Genomic DNA, 21,532 nt, shown 5'->3' on the forward strand with positions numbered 1-21,532 from the left:
CATACCGAAATTTTGTCCTTAAGTAGTATGGGTACATTATTTAAGTGGAACATGGAACGTTGGGGCAATAAATGTTAGCTTGGAATCTTTGCTTTTTTCTTCCGAAGCTTTGGTTTTTATTTAACACAGAGGCGAGCGCAAGTATCTACAATGATATTCTAGATCTAGATAAAACGATATGTACCATGCGGCGGGTGCAAAACTGACGTTCCACTAACACATACATATGCCGTACACACCAATCACCACCGAACGTATGCATATAGCGACGATTTGACGAAGAAGCGTCATTCTGGTCATTCATTCGTTTTGTAGACATCCGGTGACGAGAACCGTTGGAAGAGCTTCGCCATTACAATGAAGGTACATACATATATACGCATTTTTCTTAAACTTAGATTTCGTGAATATCACGAGAAAGACTAGATCGGAATATCGGGCATTCTTCACGTTTTCTTACCGATAATACAGGGTTATCCATATATAGCAAATAATAACGATCGAATTGACTACGATCCGCCATTAAGATCGTAGTAATAACAGATAGAAATAGGTATATAAAGGGAATTTTCTTCACTGTTCAGCGGAGCCGTCTTATGCGACGCAGTGGGGCTCCTGCACACCCACGGGAATAAAACTGTTTTGTATTTGGAGGTCCCTGCTATCATGGGGCCCCTGGTGACTGCCCAGTGTGCCCATGCCTAAAGACGGTACTGCTGTTCAGCTCTCGTGTAGATATGTACATATGAAATCTTGCCATTTGCGTGGCTATCCTGCGTAAAACTGGAATCAATCACGGGCTTCGCGTAGGGCACGTAGTTTGTCCTCATAATCGTCCAACGAACTCACATGTTTGGTCACAGTGGTCAGTCCCGTGATCGCCCTCGGGGTCCTATAATCAATTGCCGTTTAATTGACATCAAGTGCAACGGGCTGCTACCATGTATGTATATAATTATGATCGGATACGTAAGATTTTTCTTTACCTATGAGACTCAACAATACGGGCAAAAATATCAGGCCATGCGCGGCGCCAAACACCACGATACCCAAGTACATTCTAAAGTAAAATACTTGGAAGATTTGAGTTTTGGAAAACGCCAGTATAATGATTCCAATGATTTTCGTTAAAGTGATTCCAGAAAAGACCTGTATCGAAAAAGAATACAAAAGTTGTACATAAGTACGTGCATACGCACACGCACACACGCATTTATGTGAATGCATATATGTAGGTATATGTAAGAAATATTGGAAACCAGGACAAAAAGCAGAATATCTACCATGGGAAGAAAGTTCTGTACATAATCCAAGATTATTGACTACGAGGGTGGTCTAGCTGTTAAAGTAGGTTTCTCTATACGCGACTGGACGTAACGTTACGAATTTCAAAGCCGATTTTCTCGAAAGTGAAGCGCAATACCAAAAAATTTTATTCCTTTTTCTCGACTTATTTACTTGTTATAAATAGCTCCGGCGACGAGAAAAAAGCAGAAAGATAGGAACCCTCTGCTGGCATTTTGGCGGGAAGTGGAGTTATTCTGGAGGAGTGGGGATCGATCCTTTCTCGTAAATGGGACGCAAGGAGTATTCTCGCGACTATCATGAGTATTGTAATAATAACGTTGCTACAGGTCCACGTTACAAAATATATCCACTAATAAAGTCTCCCGTAAGAGTTGTCTTACATATACATATATATATATATACACATATGTATGTACTTACAGAACTGCCCATTTCGTTAAGAGTCTCCGTTGCTCGATCGAGTCTCGCAATTGCCGTTGACGTCAAGTACGAATGTATAATGTGACTACAAAACTCTACGGAAATACCAGCAGCCTGTAACGAATCCGTACTAATTCGTACTGTTGAAATTAATCCTACTACATTATTACATGCATACATACGTACCATTACCAAATTGACGAGGGAAACCGCGTTCAACTCTATATTCCACCAATACATGAGGCCACCTATGTTTACAATTATCATGAGCACCGTCAATAATACCATCGCCGCCGAAAATAGCGACAGTCCTGTCAGAAATACAGTCACCACGAAGATGACACAGAGAGACAGGCTTAACGATGATATCGCTTCTTTCCAGATTGTCAGATATTGCTCGTAATAGACATAGAATACGCTGAAAAGATTTCAAGCTGTTTACCTTCGAGAAAAGATAGAAGTAGAGATTTTGCGGGAGATGTACATGAAAGGTAATACGGTGTGCTGATTATGGTGGTTATTAGTGGCGGATTTAAAAGGCGGCCGATGAGCAGTTGCCGCCTGGGCCCTTAACCAGAAGGTCCCCCAGGGCCCTATATTTTTTTCTGTACTACTACGCTTGGCATGTTTTTAGTAAACTACCTCTTCATTTTTCCGAAAAATGGGCCCCTGCTCAGAAGGCCCCCGGGCCCTATCTTAAAAAAATTATGATTTTATCCAAACACTATATGTATTTTTTTCTGTACTACTACGCTTGGCATGTTTTTAGTAAACTACCTCTTCATTTTTCCGAAAAATGGGCCCCTGCTCAGAAGGCCCCCGGGCCCTATCTTAAAAAAAATTATGAATTTATCCAAACACTATATGTATTTTTATCTGTACTACTATACTTGGCCCGTTGTTAGTAAACTACCTCTTCATTTTCCCACAAGAATGGGCCCCTCAGAACGTTTGCCACCTGGGCATTTTCCCTTAAATCCGTCACTGGTGGTTATGATGGTGGCAGCATTACAAAAATACGCGGAACGAAAGTGTTGGAGCTATGTGCATACGTGAAATTTACACATAAAATATACTCGTATAACAAACCTGTATGGAAACACGGTTACTTTATCGTCGGTTAAGTCTTCATTATTTATCATCGCCGTAATATTATCGGCTATCCGTCTAGCATATTTGAGCGCTTCGTACCAGTCCGATGATTTCTTTAGCGGGGTGTGATAACCCATAAAGTAACTATCGCCAACATCGACCAGACCGTATCTGTCGGCATAGTAATTCATTCCCTGTAAAGTCGTAAATACATACATTACGCAGTGTCTGTAGCATCATCGTTCCCGCTCAACGTTTTAAATACAGATAGAAAAGATTGGAAAATATTAGCAGCTTTACGGAGTATCCGTACGTCGAGATACGAAGCACGACCAGATTTCGCGCAGGATTCATCTGGAATGTCTTGGAGGAAGTACGGTATGTAGGTCCGGAAGCTGCTTGCGTCAGGTCGGTCCCCGGTTGTATGAATGTCACAAGGACGGCACGTACCAACTACAACGCGTAATACGCACATGTAAGTACAGTTTTTTTCTGATCCAATCTCTTGGCTCTGTTCATGAAGAATTGGAAAACGAATGATCATTACTCTCTGGATGTGGACAGAAGGATTGATTACTCGGAAAGTATTTGCAGCAATCGGCAATCGTCGACCAGTCCATGTAATCGTCTATCCAGGAGGAAGCTGCTTTCGACAAGTACGATCTGAAGCGAAAAGAAATGAAACGATTCGATGAGAAACTTCCCGAGTCTAGTGGAACCGGACTTGCGCAGCGTGTTACATCGACGATGAATAGCGTAGACAGCAGAGATAGGCAAAATTGGTATTTGAATAAAATTTCGAATAACCAATAATAGTGAACAAATTAATTCGTCATGGGTCGAATAAAAATTTTGCCCATCTCTGGTAGACAGTGAGCACATTACGGAGAGATATATTATACTAACACGCCAGGTTGTTTAGACGCCGAGTAGATTTGCGTGTAAAGAGAATCCGAGTTACAACCTTGACCGCCGCAAATAATGTTCTGAGCTTTCGTGACGCTATAATTGAGGCCAGGTGTTAGCACAAAATACACAGGTGGGCCCATTGACAACAGATCGTTCATAAACTGAAAATTATCATTGTTTCGCATTGACTCGCATTATGTACTGAAATTATGCACTGGCTACGTTACCTGAAAATATTTCAAGACATAAGAATCCATGGGCATAGAGAGCTTCTGTTCTAAACCGATACCAATATTTGGCACCACTACAGCCTGCACGATCAGGGCGACGAAGAACACGATTAACACGATAACTCTGACCGGTGTTTTCATAATGAAGGGTGTGTAAAAACGTCGAAATATCGTTTGTATACAACCGGCGCTATTGTCGTCTTGATGATCTTGTCTCTGCGTTTTCACGCAACAGAATACATCCAACAAATTGTTCTGAAACATTGCGAAATATCGTTGGGAAGTAATGTGCAGTTTGCTCTTACAGCAGATAAATCCGTTCGAACATACAAGGCATGTCTGCTGTGCAACGTTACTTTTCTTACCTTGGATCTCTGAGCATCCAATGACAGCAGGCTAACAAAGGTCGTTATTTGCAAAATGAAATTTATAAGAATAGACAAGAACGCGTAAAGTGCAAAAGTATTTACAGCCGGCATCGTGGACAGTGTACCTGGCAGTGTATAGAGAAATGAAAATCCTGATTATGATGCGATTGTGATGGAGCAGCAGTTTTAGATATACAAATGTATGTACATATATATGCCCTACCTCTGTGTACATATACAGTGGAGGACAAAAGTACGTGGACACTCTTTAAAATCGTATAACTTGTTTAAAATTGGTCCAAACGGCTTGAGTTTTTTTGAGAAGCTAGAATGATTAGTTTGCTAAGTGACGTGTTTCGTCGTTTTGGAAAAAATTGTAATTGGTCGGAGTAGCAACAAAAAAAATAGAAAAGGTCGTTTTTCAACTTTTTCTGTGAGCCTGTAATGAAAATTCAAAAATCCCGTTTGTAGATCGAAGTAAGTTGTATACATGCCCAGAATTTCATCAAAATCGGTTAACGTTGCTCTGAGCTGTAGAATAAGGTCGAAAATCGCTGATTTCGGGAATTTCGCGGCCTTTACTATTTTTCTTTGCTATGCCGACCAATTGCAATTTTTTTTCAAAACAACAAAGCACGTCACTTAGCAAACTAATCCTTCTAGCTTCTAAAAAAACCTCAAGTCGTTTGGACCAATTTCGAACGAGATGTACTAACCAATCAAAAAGCAGAAGCACTCGGATGCGCTGGTGAGCAATATCGATGGACCAACTTCGCCCAGAATTCTTCCAATATGCTCCGGTATAGTTTCTCCCCTGCGTGTTGGATTTCTTTGATGCGTTTGAACCAATATAAAGATATTATCCACTCCCACCGCTAGTACCAAGAACGGAATGACCTGTTTAGGACGATTGATTTGTAGCTACATTAATTTCTTTTCATTTATCCCGTTAGTATCTCGATGGTCTCGTTTACCTCGATCGTAAGTAGTGTCGTGGGTGTTCCGATGTAGCCAAATATACCAAGGGAACAAGCTACCGATGCCATTACTATGATAATTCCGCCAACGCTCAGCATCATTTTACTATGCGTCTGACATCGTGTAACAAATAACATTCATTAAAGGTAGAGACGGCACAGGGCTACTTAGCTTGAACGGCGGGAAAACTTACAAAGTATCCTGTGAAGGAGCCTTTTATTCTACCCAGAGCAACGGTGACGTAAAGGAACATTAATGCATAGCTGATGGCTACCGTCGATATTTCCGCTCTGGAGGATCGTTCCAATTCATCTTGAATCGACTTCTCAGTAGTATACGCGACATCCATGAAATCCGGACGCTTCGTAGCGTCCCATTCCTTCATAAAGTCGATAAATCTGAAAGGTCAACCGATTAGTCTTCCCCTTGATCCTTCTTTCTTTCTATACTACCGATCTTGCTTCTCTACTGCGCTAATTAATCGATACGTATATGTACTTCAGTACCTACGGGTTACTTGCCTACGCAACAATCAAGGAGTACTTACCGCTGTTCCCATTTGTGTGCCGACGCAAGTACAGACTCGTCCAGAGAGTTTTTCACCATAAAAGTTAGAATCAATCCGGTCGCATTGATATAGTCCTTTGAGTCGTAGTTAAATTCGTTCTCTTGAAGAAATCCTCCGTAAGCTATCGCAGGTATAACAGGCCCTTTGTACGATGCCATGCACTCCGGGTTGTACGCATTTCTTTAGACAAAAAAAAAGAAATTTAACCTGCTTTCGTGGTAATGGTAATTGTTCGTTACGCTTAGTGCAATGCTGCAGTTAGGTACTTACTGTGCACACTTATACAAATGATCCAAATAGTTTATTTCGTAAGAACCAGATGCGTCAGTTTGATTGAACTTGTCGAGATCGTTTTGAAAATATCCCCATACACTTTGCACGGTACAAAGTTCTACAGTAGTGGGCCCGGTAAAGTCATTCCGAACGGGAGCGTAACAAATGCGCTCCAATCCTTCTCCTTCGTTTTGTCCAAGCTGAAAATTTCAGTCGGCGCGTAGTACATGCGTAACTGTGCACGTCATATCAAATTCATATGCTATGAAGGGAAACGCTTACTTGCAATACTTGGTTCTGAAGCTCGCGTACAGCGAGTAAGAATGTCTTGTTGAAGATGGGACCAAATTCCAGAACACCGGAGGATGTATTGTGTGAAATCTAAATACATACATAGATACAACGAGAAGGATCAGTTTCATGTGTTGAAAGCAGAGATGGGCAAAAATTTCGAAAAACAAATGAAAGATAAAAAAAAATATTTGTTAATGTTTAACTTAAGTTAAAGTTGAAAAATTTCTTCGACCTTATCGAGTCCCACGGATTTTATGTAAATCTGCTCGGTCCTGTAGAAAGGTTGAAAACGGGAATCGAAATAATCTTTTTCGATTCTGGCTCTGCTAGTAGGTGCTGCCCAAATTTCAATTGGATCGCTGGTTATAGAAAGGCGCGTGATTCCGTAGCTCAGGGCCACTATTACGTACGATAACGTGAACAACGCTATAGTCGGGTGTGTCGCAAATGCTGGAACCATAATAACAACACTAATTACCACCAGGGTTGTAACACAAATGAAACATATCGAGATATCGGAAACTCTTTGTTCCATTCATCGAACTTAATGCAATTCACTTGATTACGACACAGTCGCGCAGCAGAGAGGACACACACCTTTCCCCCAAACAGTAAAACCAGTTTCAAGCATCTTTTGAACGCTTCCTCGGAAAATTCCTCTCGGTTTATTGCCTTCCTTGTTAATCTCCGATAATTCAGTTTCGAAAGTATCTGTAACTATAGAAAGATTCGTACTCGTGCGACAGAATACATATACAGGTACCTATGTCGCATGTATATATGTATGTATACACAGGCTGTCTCGGAATTTAGGAACAATCCGAAACATGCAATATCCTCATGCAAGAACACATCGAAAAGTCCTTTACCGTTTTGTGATCCGAGGCTTTGTTCTCGAGATATTAACAGTTGAATATTAGCGGCGCACCTCCCGGGGCCGCGCGGTTTAAAGCTGAGACAGCTGAGCGCTGAGCCCCTGACACGCAAACGCAGGAGGCAAGCGTAGATAGGGACCCCTTCACACAGTAGCGTGTACCGTGCTGGTTCAGACTGTGAAAATGGGTTAGCGCGGTTGGCTCTACTGCGTCTGTGGGTCTGTATCTACTGCTCCGCCCTCACGATCAGCCGTTCCGGCTTTAAACTGCGCGGCCCGGAAGTTGCACCGTTAATATCTCGAGAACGAAGCCTCGGATCCCAAAACGGTAAAGGACTTTTCGATGTCTTTTTTCATCAGGATATTGCATGCCCCGGATTATCCCGCAATTCTGTGACACCTGTAGAGGTGCCTCGTGAGCTGTCAGGGTAAGCAGCGTGGTCCGGGACCACATCTGGTTGGTCGCCTATCGAGGGAGGTAGAGTTGCAAGAATTCGAGCGAGCGATTAAGAAGATAGATTCAGTGCGAGTGTTAAAAGAAACATGCTTGGGTGTAGGGACAAGCGACTCCGTGAAACTATGTACCTATTTAGTTCCAGGTTTCAAACGCCAAGAACTGGTAGGGATGGCGACGGCGACGGTCAGCTAACGAGGCACCTCTGTAGCTCGTTTTACCATCAAGTTGAACCGAAACTTATACGTATATCTGTACAAATACAATTCTACATATATACCTCTACGAGTATAGGTATAATAATGAACGGAATTATTGTTTTAGGCGGTACCTGGACGCCGTATTCTTCTTAAAAGCGCGTAAACGACTGTAGCGAATATTACGAATAAAGCGATTATTAGCCCTGCTAAGAATCCATAGCCACTGTATCCGAGGATGATAAAGCCGCCGTCGTCTGCTGGCAGCTCGTTAAAAGGACAAGCCGCGGGACAATCGACGCAGCTACACGCTTGGAAACCCTGTTGAACGACGATCAGTATAAACAAAAGTCCCATCTTTTTTATAAACTGAGTCGAAATAATTATCGAGTTAAGGAGTGGTGGCAGGTGTAGCTTGGAAAGTATGGATTTTTCGCTTGTTCGAGTTGTTAGGAAATATCGATATGAAAACGCCAGGAGACCACTGAAAATATTAAGATACGCCAAGGTTTAAACGTTAATTTACCTCGTAATTTTCGTCGCACGTTTTCACTGATTCGTTCCAGGCGGGTTTCTCAGTTAGAAAATTCATTCGGAAACTAATGAACGTATTCACATCCGGATCACCTTGATACTCGTACCATCTGTAACACCGCCGTAGCGAACAAGAGAAACGCGAGATTATCACGAGCGTCATTAAATCATCATTATCAACGTTCCTTGTTAGCTAGCTTTTTTATCACAGTTTACCGTTCGCGCACTTTTACTACAACGTAGAGAAACAGAAGAGCCCACTTTCGAATATGTCACAGTTCTACACTTACAGTTTGGCTGAGCACCTACTCGCTCCGTGAACTCCGCAAGCCAAGTCCATGGCTAGATTGCCACTCGCTGGGTGGATGATATTTTTACAAGAATCATAAGTGTGATTCATATATTCCTCCGCAATGGAAACCTACGAGGCGCAAGTATGAGATCGAATAGTCCGAGTGAACGGCTAAGAAGTATCAATAAATGTGTAAAAGCTAAGAGGAGAAGAATTCTGTGGCGAACACTTTGCTACAACAACCTGTCGGCGAATTTACCTCGATTTCCTTGACATATTCTTTGTTTTCGTTAGTAAGAGCTGTGTCCGTAACTCGGATAAATCTACTTTGTTCGGGACTGCAGCTTAAATCGCATATTAAGTTGAATATGTTTATTAAACACGTTCGACATCTGCCGAAGATGCCCTCAGCCATGCTCATTTGTTTCACCACGTATTGAATGTTTTCAGCGTCACAACATACTTCGGGTGTGTCTGAAATGAAGACGAATGACGTTCGTGATGCGTTACTATATAAAGCAGAAAGTTGATGCGCCTGTGTGTTTGTCTGTCGCCTAAAAACATTCGAACAGTGAACCCTTGGATCACGAAGTGTGCCTCGGCTCATTACGCCTGGCTACTCCAGATGAATGGGACTATTTAAAAAAAAAACTAAGGAAAGTAATTTTTTTTATAAAATCAGAATCTAAACGGGCGAAGCCGAGTAGTAAAGCTAGTTTTACATACTCGTACGTAACATACTCCACCCAAGAATCAGCTTGCATTCTTTTGCTTTCTCTTATGTGTGATAATGATTACGTACCGGTGTCCTGAAAGTATTGCGGGCACTTCTCTCGAAGCATCCTTTCAGCATCTGTATTGTTGATTAGTCGGGGTGGCTCTTTGTACACGCATGTCCGAGGCAGGGGCTCCTCTCTGTCGGTGAATATACAGACTCCAGACATTTCACAAGTGTACGGGCTTACGCCGCGCGTTACTGTCAGCACGCAACACAGTATCACCAAAATGTCAAGCATTCTGTCGATTCTCGCCATCTTGTCACGAGTTTTTCATAGAAATTCAAGGGAACAGTCGTGGTCCACTGCGCGGTCCTTTTATCCTTTACCGTATTTCGCCGCTTCTCTGCTACGGCAGTGTATAATTAGGTACTCGAACTGGGTAATGGGTAACGCGGTGCCCCCTTTCGACTATGCTTCTGAAGGAACTTAACGCCAAGACGAGAAAAGATACACGTAATGTATTCGAAGTAGTCCAGTCGCAGCTGTCGTTTACATTTCACAATATCAGATACTTCACTTACCTTCTCTTCTAATTTCCCACCTTTCCGGTATCCGCAAAAACTTGGTATATTAAATTAGGCGGCATCATTGCGCTTACTCGTGGAAATGTCACGTTACGCGGTCAGCTCGGGCCTGGGCACTAGATAATTTTGGAACTTTGGCTGTCGATAGATTCTTGGTACAGACTATAATATTCCGCCAATATTAGGTGATCCCGATCGTAGTGTTTACCGTTTTACAGTTTCCGTCGTCGCGCCGCGTCGGTTGCCCGTTAGCCGCCAGCCGGGTAGTGAGCGCAAAGTGATTGAATGCCAAGGAGCTCAGCCCTTTTCCGCGGTATCAATTAAAACTTATCGTTCGATAAAATAAAGAACAAAGGAGTGAAGTAACACTTCTGCTTCACGATAAAGAAGACACAACGAGGAAACTTTCGTTCAGCCGGTACAATCTGTGACTTGATAATTATCATTTTGATTGTTGGATTACTGAAACTGTGCACACCTGCTGCTTATCGGTATCAAATCCCGATGAGTTGCAAAACAACGGCCGTAAGCATAGTATTGGACGACCGATAACTGTCAGTAGAATCTTCTGACTCACGTCGCTGCGGGGACTCGAGTCTTCCGCTGACAATTAGAGTTACACAGCACACGGGCACCTCGCATAAGTACTTAATTCATGCAGGTTTAAAGAAAGAAAAAGGGGTAAAACGTGCGTCCACTAGGGTGGCCCTTTTTGCAACCTGCGATCTCTTCTGGTCTCACCCCCTTGTATGGTTCCATTTGAAAAAAAAATAGTCCTTGAAAAAGATTACTGCAATCGAACAGCAGGAAAGGGTGCCGACCACGTCTTAAAGTTTAGAATTCATCAGTGGTTTGAATTTGAAGAATTTCTCGAAAACGGTAAGTCCTATTGAAATTTTCTTCAAATAATATTTAAAGACCATTCAATTTTCTACAATTGCTGTATATATCATTTTTTCCGTGCTCCCAACCGTTTCTTAGATAATAGCGTTTGAATATAGAGAGGACCGCACTATGCGCGTATAGAGAATACGTCAGCGCCGTTCAGGTGGGACGCGGACTTCTCTATATTCAAACACTATTATCTAAAAAATGGTTGGAAGCACGAAAATATGATGTACACAGTAATTGTAGAAAATTGAATGCTCTTTTAATATTATTTGAAGAAAATTTCGATAGGGCTTACCATTTTCGAGAAATTCTTCAAATTCAAACCATTGATGAATTCCAAACTTTAGGGCCTGGTCGGCACCCTTTCCCGTTGTCCGATTGCAATAATCTTTCTCGGGGACTATTTTTTTATGAACTGGCACCGTTCTAGGGGGTGAGAGCAAAGAAGTGCGAAAAGAAATTTCGACGCGCATAAACGAGGACCACCCTAGTGCCCACGTGGTGTAGGACGGAGGAATAAACACAGTAGCCGTTATAATCATCAGGATAATCATATTTTAATGACTCAATGATTGTACAAATGGATCACCCTTGAACGTCTCCGTGTAACCGAGGAACAATAACAATAAATACAGGAATGATCGTAATTACAATGTTCGGTACTAATGCATAATTACACAATAGGTGAGAACATAAGCACGTCTGCATTAAACCTGCACTTGTAAACACAAGGATTATCCTCGTTCCTGGCTCGCCGCACCAGGATTTCGTACGCCAATGAAAAGGAAAGAATGTGGAAAGACTGGTTACATCCTTACTTTGTATTATCCTATCTTTGTTTCTTTATAATCTCAGCCCACCCCGTCCCACCCCGACCCACCCCCGCTCTATACCCATATACAACTATTTCCGCTTATATTCTATAATAATTTTGTCGACCATCTAATATCTTCGTGTTCACGGGACATTCAAAGATTCTCTCCCTTCTCTCTCTCTCTCTCTCTCTCTCTCTAGATTCTCTCTCGATCTCTCGATCTCTCTCCTGATTATCTACCACTCGCCCTTGTCCCTGCCCTCCCTTCGTTCCTCCCTCTCGAAATACATACTCGGTGCCCGTGTTATTAGCGAAGGTACCGTCACCATAATTCAAGTATATTACGTTCAACGGTAGCGATAAAGTTTATGTCAATAAAATCTGTGGAGAATGTCAATAATCATATAATAGGTGATAATCGTTCGATCCACTGCGACCGGGACAAAAATATGAAACTCGATACTAGGCCAACTATTCAGATATGTCTCCGAGCTAGAGTGTCTCGACCGCCCTCCAAATTTCCCGATCGTACGCACGCTTATCTGCCGAATCTTGAGCAACTCCACGGTCCTGTTAACATTTTTAACGGTCGCCGGCGTAGGCCAGAAACAGCGGTACCAGAAGAAAGGAGTACCGAGTGGCTGGGCAGCTCTCGTAAGGAACGCGGGTGCACCCCACCCACCCCCATCGGTCTTCGCGCGTGTTTACCGCGACGCGAAGCAGAGTCGAGCGTTATTCGACTAAATTTTTATTCGAATAAAAATTCCGAATAAAACGAAGTTATTCGTGAATAAATATCTATTCGGCTAACGTGCAACTCCGACGCAAAGGTACCGCGCGAATAAAGCATCCCTGCGCGCACGATTTCGTTCGACAAACTCCTTTCTCTTTACCATTTTATCGTTACGATTTCATTTCGCGAAAAATTAATTAAGCACAGGCCCAAGCCTTTCGTTGATTGTCACGAGTCACGAGTTCCAGGTAATATCGAACCGTCTGGTTGCGAGACTCTCTGATGCGTGTAATTAGTTAATTAAATCGGTTGAGAAACGAAGCAGGTCGACCCGTCGCGATCGGCCCAACTCATACAAGCACGTATCTACATAATTGCGCGCGTATCCCGCGATTCCCGTGTAGGGGTGCCCGTCCTACCGATTTCTACCAAACACTCGCCACTTCCCCGGTGCACGCGGTAGCCAGCAAGTAATCCCCTCCGCTCGAATTAGCTTCAACCAAAGAACCTCGCCGTGAAAAATAAATCACGCGGGCCGAGAGAAAAAGAAACGTCGACTCTTGCTCGGAGGCACGTCTCGACAGAATTTATACAATAAAATTTATATATATATATATATCTATATATGTATATAGTAGACAATGCAATAATTCGAGCAACAGAAGGTTCTCCGTAGATTATTAAATCTGCGTGTTTGACGTCTATAGTAATTAGTAAATAGGTATCCTCTTATTTCTCGTTCGCTGTCAAATGTTTCACCGATGCTCTATTACGTACATAGTTTCTCTTCCTTTGCGTGCGTGCGTGTGTGTGTGTGTGTGTTCTTCTTGAATCAGAAGGAGAGCGTGTCACGAGCGTGGATGCACGTAGAACGTAAAATTCTTTCATGTGTCGAGCAGCTGTGATGATAGTCTCGAATTTTCCGTTTCAGCTTCCGATAACGATATCATTCTTTCCTTTCGCCTCAGCTCTTTCCCGCGCCCAACTTCGCATCCCCTCCGTTACATTTCTCGTTATTCGCCGCGGATGCCCCTTTCGTTCCCTTAACTTTCGCGAAGCCAGGCTCCGCTTCGTTCTCGCATGAAAAAATGAACGACACGATCCTCGCGGGTGACTATCGTTACGTTCCCTTCTGCTTTAAACGAATACTTCGGACTGTCGGGAATGGGGTATGCGAGTCTGGATAATTTCTGAAGCTGAGCTTTTTAATATCCGCGCAGTGGTTGCGCGCTCGGAAGATTGGACGCTTCAGGGCTACGTACGAGTTCTGATTTTTCCGAAATGCTTTGGCCAGCCTTTCATCGTCCGCCTCTCTCGCTTTTAGTGCCCAGTCCTCATTGCTCCTAGTATTTCTCACGAAATACGCAACGTAACAAAAATCTCCATACATGTTACACATACTTACATACGCCTATCAGGCTTGAACGTAAGCGAGACAAATCCACCTGTTCGCGAAACGTCGCCTACTTTATCATTCCTCTTGGTCGACCGATTCAATTTCATGACGAGATTTCAAATTTCAATACTTCACTTTCAAGCGTCTCCCTTGAAGCTTGCGAATCCGCGATGAGATTTTGCGCGAGACTTCTTTTGTCACGGGATAAAAGTCTCAACAATTAAATGTAAATAATGGAAATATTCACCGGAGATGAGGCTTTTGAAAGTAGGTCATGAAACTTGTCTCGCGAGAGTGTAGTTTTACGAAACTAATTACAAAATAATTAAAGAGTAATGAAATAATTGCGCCTTAACACGCATGTAAGTGTGTAAGTGAAACGTCACGTCCCCGACGAACGTCGCGGCACATAATTCCTATTATAATTACATTTAATCACTGCGTCTATCGATAAACGTATCAATAAGTAATGTGACTCTTTCTGTTTTTTCTTCAAGATAAGATAAGAATTACATTCGTCGGGGACAGTGCGCGCAACCACAATACGAGCCAAAGTTCAATCTTCCCGTCACTATTTCCTCGAATAGCTTTACGTAGCGTGTGTACGAAAGAAAGCCGAAGAAGATATTCTGTCGTGCAACACTGCAGCTCGAACGTTCGCTGCTCCCCGCAGGTTTCAACTTTCAATTCAACCGACAGACCGAATCTGAGTTCCGCCGCTGTTCTGTTCTCCGTTCCCCTTATTGTCGCGCTCGACACTTTCACGCGCGCCTCTTCGGCTTTGTACGTTGACCATCGAATGTAATTACAGTTGATAATTTGGAATTTGTTATATTAAGGACCTCGCGCGTGAATCGATAGTGTCGAATCGGAGGGGGATGTAGAAAACACCGAAGGTGCTAGGGAACGCGTCGCTTTCAATATTTCACGGACGTGGTCGCACGAAACGTTTGTTAAAAAATTGTGCGGCAAACAGTCTTTCAGACGGAACGTAGACATTCGTTTTGAAGGGTGGAAAAAAAGAAAGAGCAACTGGGTGCGGTAGGTGTCCTCGTTGTCAGTGACCAAAGTTACTCGCAATCGGGCGGATGTGTTTGCTAGACTGTGAACGAGTTGTCGACGACAAGCTTGGAACTTTTGCGAGTGTGTCAGTGGCGGATGTAAGGGAAAATGGCCCAAATGGAAAACGTTCTTGTGTACGTAACAGAATTACAGACAAATTTACGCGCGCTTGGTATGAGAATTTTGGGAAACAGAATGGAAAATAGTGTTTGGATGAAATGGTAATTTCTTTTAGAAGATGGGACCCCGGGGGCCGTTCTGGGCGGGGGCCCATCTGTTCGTCAGTCGCTCGTTAAATCCGCCACTAGTATGTCTGTGAGTAACCCTGTTCTTCGGCAAATGTAATAAATGGCACGCGTGAAAACGTCCCTTCTCTGGTTCGACACCATCGGTTCTCTGCAGTTCTGCGCGCAATGTAATTAGCGTAACCCAGTACGTCGACTATGCGCGTCCTATGTCCGAATACTAGCGTACGTACACCCGCATGCGTGCACGGGGTGCGATATACACGAGCCACACGTACGCGAGCGCATTTGGGCGTTTGCGCGTCCGCGCAACTACGGTCACATACATTTTAGTTTTATTACACGTAATATGTATATATGTATATATGCGTAACCAAAGTCTTTGGTTCCAAATTGCTATTCGAAAATTCGAGGGTGTACTTCCCTGGTGAATGCTGGAGAAAGGAAGAGCGAAAACGAGTGCCGCTCTTCTGTACGTGATCCTGTTTCAAGCGAGACACGAATTATTACCGGGACAAGTCGGTTGACGATCAGTGGGAGCTTAGAAAGTAAAGAACGGAAACTAAATATGGCAGTAGACCCTTACATTTCCGGACAACAATTTCCACCACACCTGCTCTATACACTGTATACACGCGCACGTGTACCATATGTTATTGTTTACTGCGGGTACTTATAGATATACGTACGTATAGATATACTTTCTCTTTTCTAATTTACAAGTATTAATCATTCATTATCGCATTGACTTATATCTGAATATATCCGTTAACAATGCGTTATAAGTCGAGTATCGTTAGCCTTTGTCGTTAGTTAGGAATGCTCCGACGATATTCCACACGCGTATCTACCTTGCTGCTCGAGCTCTACGTCTTGTTAATAGATCCTTAAGTACAGAAGCATCGTTACGTCCTCTCCACTACTGTCGCCGCTTAATTGTGCATTTACGCATCTATTGTTATTCGTGTCGCGAACGGTGAGCAGGGTTGATTCTCTTCACTTTTAAGTCTTGAGTCTTCGAGCGTCTGAGTCGTTAGTCCTATCGCGAGTAACGTTCAAAGTAAACCTCCCCTACGATAATAATTATCGTGCTGAGAGTGAACGAAAAAAAAAAGAAAGGAGATGCTAAAACGGCGGACATGTGGAAAATCGTCCTTCGTACGATGCGACACGATACATATACATATATACGTTATTTATCTACATTCTGTGTTCATGTAGATACAGACGCACACGTGCCTGCTTGTAGAAACAAGTACGCGCACGTAACACGAGTGCACAAACGTCCGCGCGCGCATACATATACACACATGACATACGTACATACACGCAACCGTTATACGCCTCTCTTAATCGTCATATGTATGTGTACGACTTAGATATTTAGTTAAGTTCCCTTACTTGATCGCTAGATTTACTCGGTACGTCGTCGCTTTTCTCATCCCGATGCTTTATGCGTGGCACCTGTGTCGATTTGGTTCTCGATAACAGTTGCGGTGTCGTAATACGAATGATGAAGTCGATTGTGGCAATTATAGCGGTGATTGATGATGATGAAGAGGATGATGATGGCGATGATGACGACGATCACGATGCCGATATTCGGGATAGGAGTAGCCAGTTGCAGAGCCAGGGGGCGATAACAATAACGGTGGTAATGTTGGCGGTGTTGGTGATAGTAACGAATACAAGTAAGAAAACGAATTCTAGCCGTGTTGGTAGTGGCGGTTTTGGCATTGGTGTTGGTAGTGGTGATAGTGATAGTGGTAGTGGTAGTGGTAGTGGTAGTGATAGTAACAGTAGTAATAGTAGAGGTAGTAATAGTAATGGTGGTAGTGGTAGTGATAGTGGTAGTGATAGTAACAGTAGTAATAGTAGAGGTAGTAATAGTAATGGTGGTAGTGGTGGTGGTGGTGATGGTGGTGGTAGTACTACTATTAAGTAGTAGCCAGTAGTAGTAGTAATAGTAGTAGTAGTAGTAATAGTAGTAGTGGTGGTGGTAGTAGTAGTAGTAGTAGTAGTTGTAGTAGTAGTAGTAGTAGTAGTGGTAGTAGTAGTAGTAGTAGTGTTAGTAGTAGTAGTAGTAGTAGTAATAGTAGTCGTACTAGTAGTAGTAGTAGTAGTAGAGTATTAGTAGTAGTTGTAGTAGTAGTAGAAGAAGAAGAAGAAGAAGAAGAAGAAGAGGTGGTAATAGCAACATTAGAGTCGGCTGAAATAATACTAATGGTATTAGAAATAATGAAAATAATAATGAAAGTAACAGCAACAGGTTTCATAACTGCAATAGTCGTAATGATAGCAATGACCCAGATGATGAAAATATAGTAATACCATTAATGATAACAACGACGGCGATGATGATGATGATGATGATGACGATGATAATAATAATGATAATGACCGGTGATGACGATGGCGTTGATTACGTATGTAAATGACGACGACGACAATAATAATAATAATAATAATAATAATGACAATATCAATAATATCATTATTACATTATATACAGAGTTTATTACTTTTTATTGCATTGCCGTCCACGCAGAAAACGAGCAGTAGAAACCAACATTTAAATATTGCGAATCGAATATGTAGTAGCTAATTTCTAAAGGACTATAAATTGCTTTCGAAAAGAACTCTGTTAGTTCGAACCATGTCGGTAGTACCACCTCGTCCAATTAAAGTGAATGAAATTTGAGATGTACATGTATTAGCAATGTTGTTACAACAGAAACGGTAACAATTATGAAACGGTAAACACATATGTAATCTGGGAATCGAAATGCTGTGACGTCGTTGTCTAAAAGTTTATCACCCTTTGTCGTTGTAAAACGAGTAACGTTAGATTTCCGATCCCGAATATTAATAGTAATGGGTAATTGCAATTACGTTCTGAGATTAGTATAAGAAGGAAAGCAAAACTGAAATTATACTCTCTCTCTCTCTCTCTCTCTCTCTCTCTCTCTCTCTCTCTCTCTCTCTCTCTCTCATCCTATCAGCAAACTGTTCTTTTTAATAACACGTTGGCTGCGGTACCCCTAAATTTCCCGATGCCTATGTCGGATATGCTGCAGGATTAAACATTCGCTTTCTCATGGGTCCCCATATGCCCTAATATGGAATAGAGTGACCTGCTATTTGGGGACGGCAGCAAACATGTTAAACAGTTGAATCATCTGTTCACTGTTGCGCGAAGAAGAAATGGCACTATGTTACATGCTACGTCCTGAACGTACGTAATACTTTAGAGGTAAAATTAAAAAAACCCCAAGATACGGAAAAGAAGACGAGAATGTTCCGCGTGGGCAGCAAGCAGGCGGTAATCTTTCTAAGATTATAATCGAATAGTTATGGTTGGTTTATGTCACAATCTTTAAACTTAACTCGGTACTTTGTTAGCCAGTTAACGTCTGTCTAACGATAAGTTAAACATGGTTATTAAAGTTAGATTGTTGAGCACAATTATTGATTTCTATTAGAGACTTTCGGGAAGCGCTGTGAGACGAGTTTATGTCCCCAAACTCGCTCGCCGACTTACCCTTACGCGGCAACGTAGTGGCCTCCCCTAACGAGGGCAATTCCCGCGGTTTCCAGATCGGTGAACCTTTCATGCAACACAATAGAAACATTTAGCCCTTATTTGGATGGTAGTCGAATTGCTCTGGAGTCTAGGGTGCCTAGACTCTAGGTGAAATTGAACGGGAACGTTTTTCGCGTGTACGCTTCTCTCACCTACGTATACCCGCAACTCGGACATACTGCGTATGTATAATTGGATAGCCCTAACCGCGCTCCAAGTTAAGGGGAGGTTCCGGTCTAAAAACCGATTTTTTTTATTTAATTTTTTAATGCTCAAGCTTTTGGGAATATGTGTTTAAAAGGATTTTTTGAAATTCGTAAAACTCCCGACGTTATAGGCTTTTGAGTAGCGGCAAATGCATGGGTAACATCCCCGGCCACCTCGGCACTCGCGTAAAACTTTAAACGCGCTTTTCTCGAAACAGTGTTCTCAAAATCGGTGGAACCTGTATCTCCAAAATTTATTATCCGATTCGACTGAAACTTTTTTATTTTTAAGAATATACTTCTGGCTCGTGGATGGACTAGTCAAATTTAAAAAATTTTGAAAGTTTATATTTTTTAAAGGTGTTGAAAGGGCGAAAAATATAGGGAAAAAGTGATTTCAAACTTCAAATGTCGTTATTTTTACAGACCAATCGTTTAGGTGCTGTAGGTTCCACCAATTTGGATGATTTTTTGACGCCTCGACTTTAACGACTCCCCAGTGCCGTCTGCAATGATTATTTATAAAATAAAAAATATATTTCTATAGCTTAAGACATCCTTGATGCAATGCAAAAAGTCCCATTAAATTATATGTAGTAGTTTTCCTTTAATTAATTCCTGAAGATCACCTATTTTTATGGGCTCTAGACCGGAACAGCCCCTTAAGGGGCCGAAAAAGTGGCGATTCTTTGTGAATTTTTTGCGCAAAAACTGTCCCACGAATTAATTTGAAGTTTGGCAGGCTGTTTTATAGTATCTTGAACTGTTCTTCTGAATTTTCGTGCGACGGTAAAAAAAGAAGCATGGCAGATACAGAGTGCTGACTGAGAGCGTTGAAAAAAAGCGGGTTGTCCTGGCGTCGATCGAAAGTACCTTAAGGATTATCTGAAACAAAAAGGAAAAGAGATTCTTAATCTATATGAATGTGGCTACCTGTGGTAGTAGATTTGTTGCCGTATCTGTTACCGTTCCTTTTTTATGTAAAAAAAGCTTCTCTCGATTTTTAGGCGAAATTCGATTCATCTTTTTCAGAAGGCTGCCATTTTAACATTTCTTTATTTTCCTTAATGAATCTACCACCATATATAGCCACATTCATATACATTAAGAGTCTCCTTTCCTTTTTGTGTTTCCGATAATTCTTAGAGCACTTGACATCAACGCCAGGACCACCCGATCTTTTTCAACGCTCTCAGTCAGTATTCTACGTATATCTATCCGCCACGTCTTTTTACCGTCGCGCAAAAATTCAGAAGAATAGTTCAAGGTACTATAAAACAGCCTGCCGAACTTCAAATTAATTCGTCGAACAGCTTTTGCGCAAAAAATTCCCAAACGATCACCTATTCGTCGGCCCCGCGAGGGTAGAACCCTCCCTTAATAGTAAAATCAAGGGAGACAGCAAGTACCGAGAGTAATTATAATCTATCGAGTTCGAATCTGCTGTACTCTACGTGACGCTCGAGCAATAGAATCTGGGCAACAGTTTCGTGACCTTTAATTTTCATCTTACCAAGCTCTTTAACAGTTATAGGTTGATAATTCTCCGGCTGATGGGAGGATTGGATCAATCTCGCCTGACTACCCGTACTTCCTGCTGAAATGGTTGAAGTGGTGCTCAAAGTCAAATGATTCGGAGTGCGTCCCAAATTCGCCTTCGTCTCACCTAAAAAAGCTTGCGAGTCTTCCTCCCCCTCGGACTTCGTCCCCGGATCCATCTCGACCTTAATCTCCCCTGCATTTTTAAAGAGTCCTTTTATACGCTTGTAGGCCTTTACGTGTCTTGTTGTCGGTAACTAAGCCGTATAATTTAATCCAGTCGGTCGCTAGATTCTACTGTGTCAAGTGAGCCGATTTGCCGCATCTTATCTAGCTCTATGTATGCATGTACATGTGATTCATCTAGCACGTGGCTAAGCGCTCACAGTTAGGTAATCGAATGGGATGAATTAATCGGCAGAACCGGTACAACTGTTGCCCGTGGCGTCGTCGCATGGTGGCATGGTCGCACCGTCCGAATGCGTGTCGGTAAAACTTAAATGAAATCCTATGCGATCAGTGATCTTACCAAACGTATCGCTTATGGTTTTGCTTCTGGGGCGAAAGCCAGGCTGTTGCTGATTAACCGCGCCCGACTCCTCCGCGTCCTTGTCCTCGGAACTTTCGTGCTCCATCGCTTGTTTCGATTGATTGTACTTGCGTTTTACGTTATGCGAGGTCGACACTGCTTGCGGCTTAACTGACTTCTTTGACAGGGCCGCCAGGATCACGGTGCCCCCGTTGCCGCTATTCTGGCCCTGGCTCATCCCCGGCGGCTTCTCAAATTTCTCCACGTGCCCGGTCGACATCCGTGGCGATATTGTCATCGGCGGTTGGCTGAGATTCTGTTTCGTAGACGGTATGCTCATATTTCGAACTGACTCCCGTATTATCTGACGGATCGTCCTCAGGAACGCGTTTCGGAATTCCGTCGTGCTAAGGGGAAGAAACGATTACGTACGTGTGCCC

General features: G+C 42.6%; 3 protein-coding genes across 18 annotated transcripts in view; 1 reads left to right on the top strand and 2 right to left on the bottom strand.

Moving 5' to 3' along the window:
• LOC143376433 (uncharacterized) overlaps positions 1-21,532 on the top strand; it is a 50,317-nt gene that overhangs the window by 21,850 nt on the left and 6,935 nt on the right. The gene's annotated exons all lie outside the window — the stretch shown is intronic.
• On the bottom strand, positions 88-10,383 carry LOC143376657 (NPC intracellular cholesterol transporter 1 homolog 1b). Of its 2 annotated transcripts, none has more exons than XM_076827219.1 (24): positions 10,092-10,383; positions 9,594-9,986; positions 9,051-9,265; positions 8,790-8,920; positions 8,492-8,609; positions 8,100-8,286; positions 7,038-7,157; positions 6,673-6,890; positions 6,429-6,527; positions 6,144-6,346; positions 5,853-6,053; positions 5,499-5,703; positions 5,302-5,418; positions 5,044-5,224; positions 4,325-4,452; positions 3,957-4,214; positions 3,727-3,890; positions 3,368-3,483; positions 3,134-3,273; positions 2,818-3,014; positions 1,915-2,146; positions 1,729-1,842; positions 987-1,149; positions 88-892 (listed from the first exon to the last, which is right to left on the bottom strand). In XM_076827219.1, exons 2-24 carry the CDS (start codon positions 9,823-9,825, stop codon positions 867-869), a joined length of 3,765 nt encoding a protein of 1,254 aa, XP_076683334.1. In that variant the 5' UTR covers positions 9,826-9,986; positions 10,092-10,383; the 3' UTR covers positions 88-866. The 2 variants fall into 2 exon arrangements, with proteins under 2 accessions (XP_076683334.1, XP_076683332.1); XM_076827217.1 differs by having other exon boundaries at positions 9,594-9,995.
• Positions 11,518-21,532, bottom strand: part of Sif (guanine nucleotide exchange factor still life) — a 42,016-nt gene continuing 32,001 nt past the window's right edge. For 13 of the 15 annotated variants that reach the window (XM_076826730.1, XM_076826720.1, XM_076826723.1 and 10 more), the window contains 3 exons: positions 21,093-21,499; positions 20,538-20,759; positions 11,518-18,842 (listed from right to left, as the gene is read on the bottom strand). In XM_076826730.1, coding sequence (XP_076682845.1) covers positions 18,664-18,842; positions 20,538-20,759; positions 21,093-21,499 — 808 coding nt within the window. In that variant the 3' untranslated portion in view covers positions 11,518-18,663. The remainder of the gene's footprint in view (positions 18,843-20,537; positions 20,760-21,092; positions 21,500-21,532) is intronic. The other 2 variants (XM_076826728.1, XM_076826726.1) reach the window with 2 other exon arrangements.

This window comes from Andrena cerasifolii, chromosome 14 (assembly GCF_050908995.1).
Source record: "Andrena cerasifolii isolate SP2316 chromosome 14, iyAndCera1_principal, whole genome shotgun sequence".
Lineage (NCBI taxonomy): Eukaryota > Metazoa > Arthropoda > Insecta > Hymenoptera > Andrenidae > Andrena > Andrena cerasifolii.

Coding starts and splice junctions, on each gene's coding strand:
- LOC143376657 (XM_076827219.1), bottom strand. CDS start 9,825: ATGGCGAGAATCGACAGAATGCTTGACATTTTGGTGATACTGTGTTGC. Junction 3,274..3,367: donor CTTCTGTCCACATCCAGAGA/GTAATGATCATT, acceptor TACGCGTTGTAG/TTGGTACGTGCCGTCCTTGT. Junction 1,150..1,728: donor TTAACGAAATGGGCAGTTCT/GTAAGTACATAC, acceptor TTTTCGATACAG/GTCTTTTCTGGAATCACTTT.